The sequence below is a fragment of the Cyprinodon variegatus genome, unplaced genomic scaffold (assembly GCF_000732505.1).
Source record: "Cyprinodon variegatus isolate N-32 unplaced genomic scaffold, C_variegatus-1.0 Scaffold26, whole genome shotgun sequence".
NCBI classification, from domain to species: Eukaryota; Metazoa; Chordata; class Actinopteri; order Cyprinodontiformes; family Cyprinodontidae; genus Cyprinodon; species Cyprinodon variegatus.
The window spans coordinates 510,494-527,830 of record NW_015150479.1 but is presented as its reverse complement, the minus strand read 5'-3'; the positions used below and the strand labels follow the sequence as shown (position 1 = coordinate 527,830).

At 39.0% G+C, this 17,337-nt stretch overlaps 1 protein-coding gene across 1 annotated transcript in view; it reads right to left on the bottom strand.

The window, feature by feature from the left end:
* Positions 1–15,040, bottom strand: part of ptch1 (patched 1) — a 72,853-nt gene extending 57,813 nt beyond the window's left edge. The window contains exons 1-2 of the mRNA XM_015395771.1: positions 14,870–15,040; positions 12,296–12,488 (exon numbers count right to left, since the gene is read on the bottom strand). Of these exons, the coding sequence (XP_015251257.1) occupies positions 12,296–12,488; positions 14,870–15,040 (364 nt within the window). The remainder of the gene's footprint in view (positions 1–12,295; positions 12,489–14,869) is intronic.
* Between the last annotated feature and the right edge of the window lie 2,297 nt (positions 15,041–17,337).

Below are 17,337 nucleotides of genomic sequence, written 5' to 3'. Positions count from 1 at the left end.
GTTTAAATAGCATAATTTGTTTTCATTTGGTAATAAATCAATTTAGGGGATGGCTTTTAATATATATGATTATGGTCACATAACTTCCATTGCTGTAAAGTAAAAAAAGAAAGGACAGGTAAGAATAATACAGGGGTTTGGGGATTTTATCTTTTTAGATTATAGTTTTATGACAATTCTGTATGCGTGGATAATTTCTGCTAGACCTTATAAGAGTTGCCAAAATTCTGTGTTACAATCCTGTTGCTTGCCTAAAATGTAAACCTTTTCAAAAGCCCAGATCCTTCTGTTATTTTTCAGGTTTTACGAATATGGTTTTTGTCATCGTCATCTTGCATGGTCCAGTTTGGCTTCAAATTTTTTTTTCAGTGAGTTAACATTTTTATTTAGCACTTTTACATGGGAGAATTTGTAGTACCGTACATGCTTTGTTTTTGTGAGCTGATCCTACTGAACCATGGCCTAACCATGACAATAGACAGGTTTCCATAATTTAATTATTTTTAAACGCTTTAGAAGAGCTTGTACTAGCTGACATGGTTAAGTGAGTAAAACCTGCCAGATTACAACACATTTATTAAAAACCTCAGTCCATTACTGATCTGTGGTCAGCGCTAGCATTCTAAATATACTTCATGTTTACTACAGCAAAGCGTAATATCGACGTGTGGTAACATTACAATTTGCATCACCTACTGGATGGAAACACCTGAAATACATTTTTTTCTGACTTTTTAAAGGTTTGCTAGAAAAATTTGCATCACATTTGGATAACCATATAGCCATTTCTGACTCACTTTCCTAAGTATAATCTGTTCCTCTGGTTGTACAGAATGCGCTGTTGGTTCATGCATGGGCGGTGTGGTTGCTGGACGCAATTGTATTTTACTTGTGCGTCATCAGTTGACCAAACGTAACAACAAAGATCCAAAGATTTTTCAATGATTTGAGTTGTGTTGAATTGAAGTGACCATTTGTTTTGAATAAACACAACATTACAGTTTGCTACCAAAGCCGAGATTGTGAGATTTGAGGGGAATGGCGGCCTAGTGGGTAGGGCATTGAGTTTGGGATCCTGAGGTTCTGAGTTCATGCCCCCCTCCCACTCTGCCACTGTGGGTCTCTGAGCAAGACCCTTAACCCCACACTGTGCCACACAATGGCAGTCCACTGCTCCTCAAGGGTTTTGGTTAAATGCAGAGGTAAATTTCTCCAATGTGAGATCAATAATGTTCAATAATTATTATGAAATCATTGTCAGCTATTGAAAAAAAAAGTAGATCCAACATGTTTTCTGTGTTTCCCCCCACCCCCTAGTATATAGGAAGATACAACTACCAAGTTTTTCTGATTGTAGAGGCACGCCAGAGTAGCAGGAGTCTTAAGTAGGTCCTGCGGTGACAATTCAAGTTTTTTTTTTAACCTTTTTTAGGATCTTGCAGTCTGCTCTTGAGGTGAACTTGCTTAAAAGCATTTGTTTAAATTGTAAGTTTAATCATTTTGCCAGACTCAAACTGCTACTATCTTCTTCTCTATGTCTTTGGAGAGCTCTTTCAATCCCACTAAGGCTCTCAATGACCAACAGTCAGCAATAAACCAAACTAAATGTCTTAAAAATGTACTAATTGAATGCAGCTGATAGTAAAGAATTGTAATTTTAGTCACAATAAAAGTGAAAGTCATCAAATATATTCCTCAGCAGAATTATAATTTCGAGACATGATATTTTACAGAAATGTTGAGTTATGTTTTTTTTTTTCCTTCTGTTTGTTAACATGAATTGATTTTTTTTATTTCTACTAAAGTCATCTAATTAATTGCACGTTTTCTTGTTTCAATATGTCTGAAAAACCTACAGGGATTAATAGGCTGTCTTACTCTTCTTTCCTTCCCATTTCACAACCATAAACATTACATTTCTTATACTATATTCTAATATCGTATTATTTTTTTTGTAGCGAGGCAACAAAGAGAACGATAGTTATAATCTTAATCCTACAAATACTTTCACCTTAACAGTGTGTTATATACAGAAGACGCTTCAAATAAGTTTTATCTCAGATAGTTTGGTTCAGTTTTGTCAAGCAACTCTCAGAAAACATATTAATATGATAAAGAGAACTAAAATAACTCCAAGTGAGCTCCTACTGAGGGGATCTTATTGCAGTAACAAGCAAATATTGGACAGAAGTAAAAAAATACATCAGTCAACTGAGCGCTTTTAGATAAAATCGAACTAAAACTACAATGCCACAAAATGTTAAAAGTGTTGGATTCTTAGCACTCTGTAAAGTTCAGCTTTTAAAATAGAATCAAACAAAAACATTTTAGCTTGGTAAAATTCTTACTAGTTTACTGCGTAACATACAGACTAAATGTGAAGCTCCAAACTCTTCAATCATCTGTGACACAAAATGTTTTCTCTCTTTTCATGCCTTGCATGTGCTTGTGTGGTACTTGCTGCTATTGCCAGATTCTATGACGACATGCTGCAGGAATTGCAATGAACTGTAAAGATATGTATGTAACTATGGTAAGCCAGAGAGGCTGCAAAAAAACGTACACAAAGACATACTTTGGAAATACTTGTTATAAAATTCTCCCCGCTGCTGCAGTCTGAGATGCATCACTCCAACCTCTCAGAGTGTAGGGTAGGTAGGGAGGCCAAAACACAAACACACTACCACTACTATGCTCCTTTTGCCTCTACGCCAGCAGAGACACACAAACACTCACACACAGAAACGTGCTCCCCTCCCCAGTTTTGTACTTTCTCCACCCTCCTGGCAGCCTGTACTGTGAGGGAGGGAAGAGAGGAAGGGAGAGGGAGGGTAGGGAAGGAGGGAGGCCAGACCACCCTGCTCTCATGGCAGGGCTGAGTGTTTACATTGCCGTGGCTCACTCTGTAATACATCTGGCATTCTGAGGCCACTCTCTCTAGCCAAGGAAGGAGGGAGGTGAGGGGGCTTGAGCAGAAGAGAGAAACCTTTCTAGCATCGAGGAGAGAAGAGGAATAGAGGAGTGAAAGAAGGAGGTAAAAGTTGCAGGGTGGGGGGGGGAGTGGGAGTAACTTTCTCCACAGTCTCCTGTGGTCGGTCATTCACAGGACTCTGGTTTTTGAATAAGAGCATCAGAAAGAATGCAAAATGTAAACAGAGCGATTGGAGGCATCTCAGGAAGGTGTTTGTGAATGGGAGTGTGCTCCTCTTTGCAGCATGTTCACACACACACACGAACGCACACATTCACCTGCATAGACAAGGATAATTTACCAAGTCTAAATGCTTTCAGCCAGGTGGGGATTTCACAAACAAGGCCGCTTTCAAAAGTCTGCGTACAGAAACCAGAGGTGCAACGTTTCTCCACGCCAAGTCCCTCACAAGCTTGACTAAGCTTTTTATCAACTCATAAAACTTGAACACAAACCATGCAGGAATGTCATTCCTTGATACCAATGGTTTTATCCAGTTTGCAGCTAACGGATAAATACGGTTAATTGCGTGCAGTTTGTACAAGTGTCTGAACGCGTGGCTAAAGAACTAGAACTACCGTGCAAGAGCTAAACAGATTAAATCCGAATCATAGGCGCCTCCAGTGACTCTCAGCTAACTAGGAGAAATACTGGGTGTGGGCGCAGTTCTCTGTTTTCAGTGCTTGCGGTTCTTGAATAAAAGCTGCAGAAAAGAAAGAAAGTACTAAAATGGAGCAGCAAAAGAAAGCGAAGAGCAAAATGCCTGATGGAAGGAAGATAAAAGAATTGGATGTCTAATTAGCCGGCTCTGGTCAACCACCTCATCATTCACAGAACCAGAACCTCAAAGCCTCTCTGCATGCAACAACAGCGTTAGCATGTCTGTGTGTGCGTGTTTGTGCACATGCATCCATGCATGCATGACTGCTTTAATGCACTTCAAAAGCTGAATAATTCAATCATGCTAAACCACAATCATCTCTACTAAAGACGCCACATTCTGGGGATGGGGGGGGGCATTTCCCCTCCTCTTCATCTTCCTCCACAAGGACTTTCTGCAAGCACTTAAAAAGTAAGACTGCAGGCTTCCTCAATGCCATTCACAGCAAAACCACCACCAGCTTACTCGATGCTAGGCAAGTTTGAAAAGCATATTTCTGTGGCATAAATGAAATACAATTAAAGACATAAAAAATTAATGATTAGAATAAGGTTAAGTAAAAAAGATAAGATGATTGACACAAAAGAATGGTTGGAGCGAAAACTTATAATGTTTAGATAGGCCACTCAAAGGCAAATCTAAACAAAGACACTTTTAATCTCGATTTAAAACAATTTAAGGTTTCCGCACATTTACTGTGTTCTGGGAGTATATTTAAGATTCTCCGAGGAAAAGAACTAAAAGCTGCTCCTCCATGTTTGGTTCTGGTTCCGAGTATGTAGATTAGACTTGAGCCTAAAGACCTGAGTGCTCTGGGCGGTTGATACACTGACAACAAATCTTTAATGTATTTTGGTGCTAAACCATTAATTGATTTATAGACTAAGAAAAGTATCTTAAAGTTGTTCCCTACTTTCTTAGTTTTGGTGAGGATGCAGCCAGCTGTATTCTGGATCAATTGAAGCTGTTTGATCACTTTTAAGGAGGACCTGTTAAGACATTGTTGCAATAATCAATTCAACTAAAGATACATTTAGGAATTCGTTTTTCAATACTTTAGTCCTTCAATCCGGAAGGTTTTCTTTGGATGATAAAAGGCAGTGGGTGGAAAAGAGATTACCACTGTTGCTTTCATGAATATGCATGCCATCTGCAACACTGGCAAACCCACCTTAAATGTATCACTGCTACCGACTGGGGTGGAGTGAGACAATCTGAATATTGCATTTGGTTAAATTAGGATAATACTGCAAAAGGAAAGGAATTTCCAAACCCATTGTGTAGCATTTTGTTCTTATCTTTTAATTATTATGATTATTTAGATTATTCAAAGTCCATATCTCATATGAATTGATTATTTTTGAATCTCACTTTTATGTTACACACCATTTCCAGTGACTTTAGTTCAGGTTACCTTTTGGCCTAGTTAGCACTAAGGAAATATTACAGATTATCATGGCTGCTCAACCCAAAAAGGTACCATCCATAACTTTCTGATGGTACAATAACTACCCTATGGTAGATCCGATTCATCAGATAAGAGTAGATATGAAAAACACCATTTAAAATGAATGGCTATGTCATATAAGTAAGGCTGGTTATATTGTCTGTACAAAACTTGCAGAGGCAGACAGATCCTTTTCATGCAACATGACCAAAACAGCAGGAACACAAAATGACAAGATGTATCCATGTTTCAGCCAATCATGGGCAGTGACTCAGAGTTTTTAGGCATTTAAATATGGTAAAGATGATCTGCTGAAGTCTGAGCAGAGCATTCTCACATATAATCAGTGAGATTTAAATAACTTTGAACATGGGGTGGTTGTTGCTGCTGCAAACAGGTAATTTCATAAATTGTTATCCTACAGAAATTGTACAATTCTCAATCTCAAGATCTTAATATCTGGAAAAATGTCAGTAAAATGGACAGGCTTGAGAGAAAGGCAACAATAGCTATAATAGTAACTCCTAATGACCCAGGTGTAAACAACAACACATTGGGAAGTCTGATTTTCAGCTTAAACAACCATAAGGCATGGATCCATCCTGCTTTGGTCAGTGGTTCAGGCTGTAGTGATGCAATGGCTTGCTGGATATGTTGGTTCCTTTCACACTAATTCAGCACCCTTTAAACACAACAGTTAACCTGAGTACCTATGCTGACCATGTTAATCCCTTTATGGCCTCAGTGATGGCTACTACCAGCAGCATAAAGCGCCATGTCACAAAAGTAAAATCACTTTGGGCTAGCCTCTTGGAAATGATGATAAAATTACCAGGCTTTCTTTGCTAATTGTCCTAACAGACACCAGATTTTAAACCAACGAAGCTCTGGAGATTAAACAGAATACAAACAAGGTGTTCACATTGAAGTGGTCGATGAACGTTTATACTCAGATGATAAAAACTCTGGGAAAATGAATTTTTTATTAAAGAAAGACAACAGCACCGAAACATCAAAATCTGGAAAACATATTCTATTTTCAGTTTAAAAGCTTCTAAACATACGTTGACAAACTATTCCTCAGATTTACTGCCCTCTGCTGGACACCTCCTTATAAACAAATAAAATGAGATTTCCAATTCCCTTCTAGCAGTCCTGTTCAAGAGATGGACTCCAACATCAGGCACGTACGTCTGCACAAAGGCAAATCTACAGCAGCATTTTCTCTGCAGTCCCTTCCCTGCACCCATGGACAACCCATGCCACTCCACCCCCACCTTCCCTGCTGCGAGTCTTCACTCTGCACCCAGGCCACAGGGTGAGTATCAGGTGAGGTTTTAAATAGCGGGGCCTCAACCAGATGACCTTAGGGTCTCTGGAGTCCATGCCCGTGGCCCCTGGCCTCTGCACTTATGCACCCAAAGAAAGTGCTGCAGGACCCCAGGGCCTCTCATCAGCCTGCAGCCATGAGACTACAATCTGAGACTCTGTGCCCACAGTCTGCGCCATAAATCAGGAGAGCGTGAAGTCACTTCAGCTTGAATGGGGACTTTTCTGTGAATTAAAAGCTATGGCCTTTACGAGCTCTGAGAACAACTCTAGCTCATCTGCTTTATCAACTTCAATCTATTGGCAGAACATACCCACTTTATTTCACCTTCTTACAGCTTCTCTTTGTTGATCAGCAGAGCAAAACAATCTCCAGCCCCTGTTTCAATATGAAAGCTGCAAAACCCTTTAGTAGAATGGGAAGGCAAATGTTTATATGATGTTGTTTTAATTAGAGGCAGGCGGTGGTCTTATTTTCTCTACAATTTGGCCTGTGCTTGCCTTAACCCGTGATACCAGGGGATACCTTGATCTGCTATTTACAGCCAGGAAGAACAATAAAGGGTTTATGCTTCTCAAAACCAAGTCTGTTTCCAGGCTGCTAATCATTGAACTGATTTGATATCGAGGGTGCATCTTGAGTTGATCACTCGCCATAAGGCATTTTCTCCAAAGCTAACTCAAAGCCATGTTTGTGTGGGAGGGGGGAGAGATCAAGATAGGGCATCACAATACTACAACTTCCTGCTGGAGCTAATCATTTCCTGTGAGTGGCACAGTGAATATAAACAAAGATGTTTTACACACCACACAAATTGACCTAAATCAACCTTTTCACTAAAAAACAAAGATTTACTTAAAATATTAATACCAATAACTCATGGGCTAGTTGGCAACATTGCGACAGCTTATAAAGTTAAAGTTCCAAAACCTCTTAAATTTTTAGGTGCCTAATTCCTACAATAAGTCTTTTTAATGGGATATCAGAGAACGTTCTAGAATGACTAAGGTTTTGTCCGGTTTTATGGAGTGTAGACTTAAGAAAATGACTACATTTATTTCATGCTAAATGCCATTTTACTATATAAAAACAGTTGTCAGACTAGGGGCGTCTGATCAGCAGTTGACTGTGTAGCCTGGGTACTAAAGCAGATGACTAATTAACCGCCTTTTTATACTGGTGTTGCTCTATAAAAAGTAGGAACACCATCTCGCTCCCAATAGCTCTCTGTCACTTTGTCTAAAAAACAGAACTTCCTGTGTCTGAGCACTTATAAACATTGCAGAGTGAGAGAAGACAATCCCTGCTAATGCTTCTGCACGTGACAACATGAGGAATAAACACACGAGACAAGTGCGGTATGCAGTTGATGTTGAACGGCTGGAGGCCGCTGGCCACAGCCCTGTGCTAGGACAGACCCCATAGAAGATCATACAGAGCTCCAGTAAGAGCTGGCTGCATTGTACTGTATGTGCGTCTACGGGCCACACAGCTTCCCCCGGCGGGGTCGTCCACAGGTCGCCTGCGGAGGGCAGTTCCACATGAAACATAAACAGCTGCTCTGTTCTCTCCTCCTCTCGCCTCTTTTTCTTCGCGGATGATGGGCCAGTTCCCCCAGCACGGCCCAGCACTGGGCTCCGCGGTCCAGGCAGAACTAATCTATCCCTCAGCTGTGCAGGCTAATCTAAACAAACAGATCTCTCCCTACCAGCATCTGGAACCCCTCATGCACCGAGACCTAGGAAACCACCACAGCACTGTCTATAACAGTATATGGTTGCGAGGAGGTTCTTTTTTCTATTTAGTATGTGTTCAAATTTGACTAGTGTTTCCTTAAAGATCACTTTACTACGAGCCCCTTGTTCACTTAACATGAACTTGATTTGGTAGCAACAAAGTAAAGATAGTAGAAGAACTAATTAAAAAAAAAAACATAGAAAATAAAGAAACTACAACTGCAGACCTATATTTGACCCAGGAGGGAGATAACTGAGCATGCATACCCAGGAAATCATCACATCACTTTGAAAAAAATTAATTTGATGTTAAAAACCTCCCAAACAGAATGTGTGCTTGTTTTTGCATTTTGTACATTTTCTTTGTCTACTGCTGTGTTGAATAAATACCAATGATGCTTGTTTGTACAAGTCTGACCATGTGTGGGGATTGATTTACAGACAAACGCTTTTTAAAATGAAATTCCCTTTTAGTCTCCATATGGCCCCTTCCTACCAGATTCATCTATAAACATCAACAAAAACAGCTCTTTTTTGTACTCATCTTGTATAGGGCTGATCGATTAATCGATTATGGAAATAATCTTCAAGTAATTTAGTAATTAATTAATCATTAAATGGAGTATAGTCTCTAAAACATGCCTTTAACTGACTTAGAGAAGTAATCTTATCAAAATTGTGAAAAAAATATATAAACATTTTGCATTTGAAAAAACATTTTCATCTGTTCATATGCGTTATCCAGAACCAAGAGGAACAGTTTGATTTCCACCTGTTTTAATTTCATAAAAATATCTTCTTTAAGGAGCTTTTGGCTATCCAATTATTAATGGATTAATCAAAAAAAAAAAAAAAGACAGATCAATCGATTTGCAAAATAATCAGTTTTAGTTGCAGTTTCGTTGCAGCCCTAATCTTGTATGATGTAGTTAATCACCGAGTCAGTTTGTTTCTCTTTTCTTCCCTTTTAATTCAGCAAACTGTAATAACTATTAAATGCAAAATACTCACTTGGAGATTATTGTATTTGTAGATTATTATTTTGAAAATTGTGCACTATACCCTTTGTTTTTCATTTATTGTCGTTCTGTTTAAGACATGTCATATGAACGCACAGAAAATGCTGGACATTCACTGAGGGGGTAAATATTATGAACTTTTAAAAACTCACCTATGACCAAATTGGCTAATTAAATAAGTGTCCTTTCTGCTGCCCTCTTATTTAGGTAATGCCACTGCAAGTCACTACATTTTGCACAGACTTGGCAGAGTTTTTACACCCTTTCTTGCACTACCAGGACTCAAACTAAATTCAAATACTTAATGGACTCAACCTTAGAGAACTGGGTCCTTCACTACAACTATTAGATTTAGTTGTGCAAACAGAAAACAACCATAGTCACACAGATTTGGAAATGCAAAATACTCTTTATGAGGCTGTGTTAAAAATAATGTTCATGCTTCAAACAGCCGATGACCCAACCATGTTAACAGATTCTGGGGTTTACAAACAACCTTAGAGTTTATAGCCATCATGGCAGGATAACCAATATTCCTGCTGGTAGAAAATATCCACTTGACTCTTTCATTTATTTAACTAAAATACAGTGAAATAAAAATGTTAAAAAAAAGTTCAATTCTTGGTTGTGAAAGCAGGTTAACATTGTTTTTACTGAGGTAACAGGTGATTTATGCAAGAATCGACATAAAACAACTAGAGCTGCAACTAACCATTATTTTGCAAATTTATTAATGTGTCAATTAGTTCTTTTTATTAATAACTGGACAGCCAAAGGTTCCTTAAAGAAGACTTTTTTTTTTTTTTTTTACAAAATTACACCGAATTAAACTAAAACTTTACCACTTGAGAAGTTCTGGATAGAATATATTGAGAGAGGAAATCATTTTGTTTCTCTTACTGTCAGTAAAGGTTCCTTAAAGAAGACTTTTTTTTTTTTTTTTTTTTTACAAAATTACACCGAATTAAACTAAAACTTTACCACTTGAGAAGTTCTGGATAGAATATATTGAGAGAGGAAATCATTTTGTTTCTCTTAAATGAAACATGTTTATATATTTTGGTATAATTACTGCTCTGAGTGGGTTGATCAGTCAGCTAAAGGTATATTTTAGAGTCTATATACTCCATTTAACAATAATCGATTACTAAATAAGTTGACGATTATTTCAATAAGTCAATCACGAAGTGTTTCAGCACCAAAAACAACCAAAACTGCTACTCAATGGTGAAGACTCAAACTTTTGAACACCACATTCAAGGTTAAAACAACAAAATTTTATATATCCAACAACATATTCACTTACATTATATCCATAAAGTCTAAAACGATGACCCTCACAGACCTCATTTTAGATATACAGATTGGTTACTAACTATCAAAATCTTGGAGAGTAAATCTTCACAACCGAAAAGGTTCACCGTGGATTCAATATTCCCAATTACACCAAAAAAGGCATAATAGAGTCACACCAAAATGTACAGTACACCAAGGAGTTGCCTAAGCAGGTCTATTTTTATTTCGATATATTTTTCAGCAAGGCTTTTATCACCCACTTCAAAAACCAATGAATTAAACTAATTTTATTTAATCAGCTCATAATCTATACTAAGGATTGATTATAATATGACTACAAATAGTATCTCCTGGTAGGATTTTTTTTCATAGATACTTTGGTTTTATCAGGGGTCATAAGAGTAAAATACCAAGATCTGCCTTAGAATGAAAATGAATGCAGATAAAGGGCTATGCAAAGAAAGAAATATGATAACATATAACTATGTATAATTTAAGAATTACAATGACTATTAAGCTTCCTAATTCATAATTAATGTATATACCCCATACATATATATATATATATATATATATATATATATATTTATTAGTTATTGCATAGGGTATTAAATAGAAACAGGTTATTGCACAGGGTATTAAATAGGGATTGTAAAATAGTTACTGCAAAAGTTATTGCAGTTTTAGTGCCGCATTGTACAGTCTGATGGAAGAAGTCTATAACTGAACACACAGGCGTAACATTTCTGACCTGGTCGGGAACTGGCAAGGTAAAAAAAAAGTTTGTTTTTTTGCCTAAAGAAAGAGTTGGGTTTTCATCAGAGGTGAAGACATTCTCTATCAATCTGATATAGCTTACTGTGTTTTCTCAGGGGGGGTTAGGCATGTGAAAATTGTGTGAAAACAGTGTGATCCATTGAGTACAATCAGGAATGTGTGCCTGAAGAGGCCACCCTCCACACAAACCGTGATCCAGCCGCGCCTGCGCTATGTATTAGAAGACCACTGTCTGTCAGACCCCTGCAGCAGCACACAGGGACGGTTAGGGCTGCCAACCCAGAGGGAAGGGGTGGAGAATCTCTCTGCTTTGATGCCTGAACTTAAAAAACTTTGGAATATCTTTGCTTAAAAGGGGGAAATTAAGAATAGAATAAAGGAACACAAATAATAAATATTAAAGGATTATCTAGTCTTTTCAAACACAATCGCAAGTCACAATTTATGCTTTTTCATTAATGAGTAGAACAGCCAAGTTTAGCCATATGTACAGGAATGCAGATCAGAGAGAGGAGGAAAAAGCTCAGCCTCTTCCCATTGCCCCCAAAGCACCACCCAGGCACATACTTGCGTTCCCTATTTTAAACTTCATTTCTTTGAGTTGTTCATAAGGAAAAAGGAAGAAGAAAAAAGAAGAATGAGTGACACCTCCACCAAAGCTCCTGTCCCTGCTCCGCTATTTCCCTGCAGCCAGAAACAAATCTTTTTGGAAAGTTGAGAGCTGTCCAAAAACAGGACCACACACACAGCCTGTGAGCCTTCAGCTGCTGGGGGCAGACTCACACACACCAACACATACACACACTTACAAAATGGCGGCTTTGACAAAAAAATTTCCTCAACTCTAAGGGCTGCTTATGAGCTTAATTACAACCTTCTTCACGGGTGATGTTATTGTTACCTTCTGTAAATCCTGCAGTTTTGCTTGGCCACTTTCCACAACACAAACTTGGAACAACCTCTCTAAAAAAAAATCTTCATAACTGATAGTTTCCATTCATTAATTAGAGAAACTGAGCAACTGTAACCTTAAAGCCAATAATCAAACATTGCCTTACCTTCCACCCAGAGTTTCTCTACGTCCGTTTCCAGATTAGCTGCCCTTAAACCCACGGCAAAAGCTCCAAAAATCATAAGGCCCACAACCAAAAACTTTCCACAGTTCTTTTGTATGTAACAGCCCAGCCGGAATAAAAATCTCTGGAACTTCGCTCTCAGCCACAGAGGTGCTTTCCTCCCAGTCGCCTTCCCCTGTGATAAGACAAGAGAGCTGAAGTTACAACAAGCAGAAGCACAAAAAGATTGCACTTACCTGGGAAGGTAAAGCTGACCCAATATGTCGAAAAACAATGTGTACTAATGTGCTTTGCATGAAATTAGAGTTTTTACTCACAGAAACACATCCAAAAGGAGGTAGATTTTTTTTTTTACAGAAAAATGAGGGAAGGATTAGGGAAGAATTAATTACAACATATTATGACCTGGAGTCCATCGATGGGTGCATGCCTACTCGTTAGGATTCACCTTAACACTGCAAAGGATTGCATTTTCATACAATAAATGCCTTGCGGGAGCTGAAACATTCATATCTGTTGGTATATCTAATGTGGAGTGATTGCCGTCATTTCGGAGCTCCGCTGATGGGCTTTGAATAAAGTGAAGCTGAAAAGTTTAAGACTTTAAAAATAGATGTGGTATGGTTTTTCCCTTTTTGGCTTTGAGTTTGGAGTTTTCGGTTATCTAAGTAATTCTGTTTTGTCTATCTTTGGTTTATTTTTTCATTTTGTTTTATACTTAAGCAGTCTTTAGTTACTCTCTGCAGCCCCCTTGTGCCCACCTCTTTTCCCCTAGCTCCCTTCTAGTCACTTCCATCCACACGTGCTCCATATCAGCTGATTACCTCAGTCCTTTTTCTTTCTCCCATATATACTGTCCCTGTGCAGTTCTTCAGTGTTGGTTGTTACTTGAGTCCCCAAGTGTGTTTTTTTTTCCTGACGTGTCCTAGTTTTTTGGGTTTTATTATTGGATTTTGTTCCTGTTGCCGTTTATTTCATTAAACCTACAAGAACTCATCTCTGCCTCCCTCAATCTCTGCAATTGGTTCCTTAACTAAAATCCACCCTCACATTGAAAAGATGGAAATAATAGGAGATTACTTTCTGCAAGGGCTGCAACATACCTAGAACCATGCAACCATGACTATATGTGTTAGGCAGATTTTTTTGTCACCCTTTTTGATATGGAGGAATTTTAATTAACGTTCTATTTTCTAGTTAAGGTATACTGCAAGGACATAACTGATCCCAGATCCTATCTACTAGCAGAATGAGGGTTAACAGATATGTGGAATAATCAAAGGTTGTATTCAGAGTGTAAACTATTCCAAACTTGGTTTAGACCAATGTAAGCTTATCTATTATCATTATTAGTAGTAGCAGTATGAATAAGGTTTTATAAAATAATATTTGACTTAATAAAAAAGTAGTAGACTTTGCATCAATCCTTAGCTCTATGAATGTCATTCACTACAAATTGCTTATTGTTTATTCCACTGTTACACAAACTGATACTGGCATAACAACTTTGTTCAAAGTAGGTTATTCTGTTGATTATTTTTTCAATTAACAATCAGATAGCCAAAGGTTCCTTTAAGTTTTTTTTTTTTACAAAATTAAACAAGGTGAAAGTAAAAATTTCCCACTTGAAGAGTTCTGGATGAAGCATTTTGCCAGACAAAAATGTTTTGGTTTTTTTGGTTTTTTATCTTAAATGCCAAACGTTTCTTTTCTTTATTACAATTTTGTTACAACTGCTGCTCAAGGTGGATTGCATGTTTTACAGTCTCTATACTCCAGTTAACGATTATCCAGTTACTAAATTAGTTGACCATTATTTCAATAATCGATTAATCCGATTGTTTCAGCCCTAATTCAAAGTATGGTGCAACTCTATGCATTCTGTAGGTTCTTGACTTAATAGCCTTAATTTATTCCTGTCAGACTTGCATTTCATTTCAAATCTGGGAGGTTGATGCTTTGGCTATGAATACACCATTGATATCCCACTGCACCAAATCTTTTGTATTTTGAAGGGAAGCAGTCTGAACTGTCCCTGGGGTGGCTTTACATCAATAGGTGATATTAAATACCCTGAAGAGTGCATGTGGTTAAAACCCACAAATACCACCACACACGCTCTCTCTCCTGCACACACACAGGCAGACAGACAACCCCTCTCCCCGTGGAGCTGACCGTGTGTTCCGGTCTGCATGGGGAGTGGAGAAGCCATCAGGACAGAGAGAGAGAGAGTGCGCGCGTAGGGGTGGGGGGGCTGAAATGGCAATATTTGTGAATGGAAGAAGGCAGCACATGGAGATTTATCCATGTTAGGATACTTCTCTAATAACTATAAGAGCAACAAACTTTAACAGAAGCAAATTATTCTGCAATGTTTGTGTAATTGCTTTGGATGAATTGCGTATTTTAACGCGCATTTTGAAGATTTGTCTTCCTCTCCTCGTATCCCTGCTTCCCAGCACGTCTTGTTACCTATAGTTTGCCCACTCCCCCGCCCCCCTACCCAGTAAATACAATCAAACAGGCACCACGTAGTGAAACATGAGACATAAGCACCTCCGATATTTGCTCCAGAGCAAAGCCCGCATCGCAGTAACTCGGCCGCTGCAGATAGTCCAGATCCAGCGGTGCGCCGCGGGGATAGTCCCCCCTGTTCCTCCGCGTAATCCTCGGCCGATCGGGCTCTCTGCTTTCCTGCTCGGAGGGCGCATTAGCAGCCGAGGCCATGTTGCGGGGACTGCGAGGTGGTTACCGTTTCCCACTTTATAGTATTCCCCTGAAAGCCTGTAGCGATATCCCGAGGAGACAGAGTTTCACTCGTGGAGACCTCACACCCGTGAAGTGGGACTTCATACTCCTGTTGGAGACGGCGAGTCAAAGTCTGCGCCTTCCATCCCAACATTTCGTGATCCGGAGGCTCCCCGCCGCTTTCACCGCTTTCACCTCGTCTCTTGTGGAAATGTTTGGAGAGGAAAAGAGAAAAGGAAAAAAAGGACGAGTTTGTCTCAAAAAGCGCAGCGCGCAAAGGGATCCCCACGCGCAAGTGGTCGGGTAGGAAAGCTCGATGGTCGCAGCATTCTGCTCAGTCCTATGTGGTCTTCCCATGGGCTGCGCGTCACGGCCAACTCTGAGACTCTATAGAGGAGGGAGCAAAAAGACCTCAGAGTAAAGGAGGAGGGGTGAGAAAAAAAGACTCTAGATCCCGCCTCTGGGACTGTCAGATTGCAAGACTTTCTTGAATCTGATTGGTTCCAGAAGGGTAAAAATTACTGAGCAAACACGACTATTATTAGCTGCTTAGCAACAGCTCACTAAAGTAGAGAGACCACCCAGGTGGATGGACCTCGTGTGCGTATCTCCAACTTCAGGGGGTGGAGACGGAGGAATCCTCCAAGAGAGGAAGCCTGATGTAGCAGGAGGGGAAAGAGAAATCCTGGACCTGCGCTTTGGATGAGAACTGATCAATGCCATGAAGTTCTAACCCACTCTTTACTACTTTCACCTCAGCCTCAGATTACACTGGCTCTAGTGGGTCTATGGTGCTACAACTACTGTTCAAGTACCATGGGTTGCACCCTGGGGCATCATCTGACCCAATACTATACAATAGGGCACCAAAAAAAAAAAAAAAAAAAATGGGGGCAATTGTTTATTTTAAAAAGCATTGACACAGATAATTAATGCAAGCACACAAGCAAATATTTCAGATTATTATTTTCTGCATCATTAAACGTTGCAAAAATAATGCAACCATTCTTGGCATTTATTCAATCATATTTAGTTACTTAAACACAATTGCTTCAGGTTAGCTGTAGTAAATGCCAAAAGCGGTTGCAGTATTTTTTTAGTGAATATCTACCTGAACCAAACTGGATTGAATTGGCCCACTTTTGAACTTAACTGTATATCCCTAATCCACTACTGATGAAGGCACTGTTTATTTTCAATAAATATCTGTCAGCACACGTGAACTTGAAAACAGAGAATTGAAATGTGCAAATGTAAAAGGAAAAACAAGAACAACAAAAAAAAAAAAACACCTCTACATACATACATGTCTGTGTTTATCATTTCTATTGCGGCCCATTATATGATGGTGTGATGGTCATGATCCTATGAGGTGTGTATATCATGGCCAGAAAGATAGGAGAGCTGTAAGTTAATTTTTTTAACAGTAAATGTTAGCGTCTCGGCTGTCGATCAGTTGTGAGTGGCTTAATTGGGAGAGTTCTCCTCTCTCAACTTCGCTGTGAGAACAGAGCTGATTTTTTAATTGATTAAAAAATTTTTTAATCAATTAAAAAAATCAGTGCCCCAGGCATACCCAGGCACCACAGATCCACAATGAGTAAAAAAAAGGGATTTCATCCAGTTTGATATAGGCAATGTGGCTTCTTCCCCAGGGCAGCTTTTGGTCTGGTGGGGTTACATGAAGAACAAAACAGACATTATTCACACCAAAACGGATTTCTCATTTGCATTCTGAGAAGTGACTTCATAGTAAATGTAAATCCATTTATTGTCCCACAATGAGGAAATTTACTCTCTGCATTTGACCCATTCCCTTGGGGAGCAGTGGGCTGCCATTGTGTGGTGCCCAGCGAGCAGTGTGGGGTTAAGGGCAGTGTTGGAAAAGTTCTCTTTCTACGTGAACTAGTTCAAAGTTCAGTTCACACATTTAAAAATGAACTAGTTCAGTTCATAGTTCATAATTCAAAATTTTTAACTAAGTTCACAGTTCAAAAAAATGAACTAGTTCATAGTTCTTTTTTTTCATATATTGCTCAATTACACCATAGCCTACTGTAGAACCACAGACAGCAATTATTTTATCAGTTGTAACACTGAAACTGTGCGTCAGATTTCATCTTCATATCCAGTTTTGAATCCTTATCCAATCAGTGTTTACATTAACATTGAGGGGACAGCATTTTTGCGTTAATGCTTTGTTGCTGTCCATTCACTTCACACTAGTAGCAGCTGCAGTTTTTACCCCTACAGTATATCCTCAAAAACATCAGGAA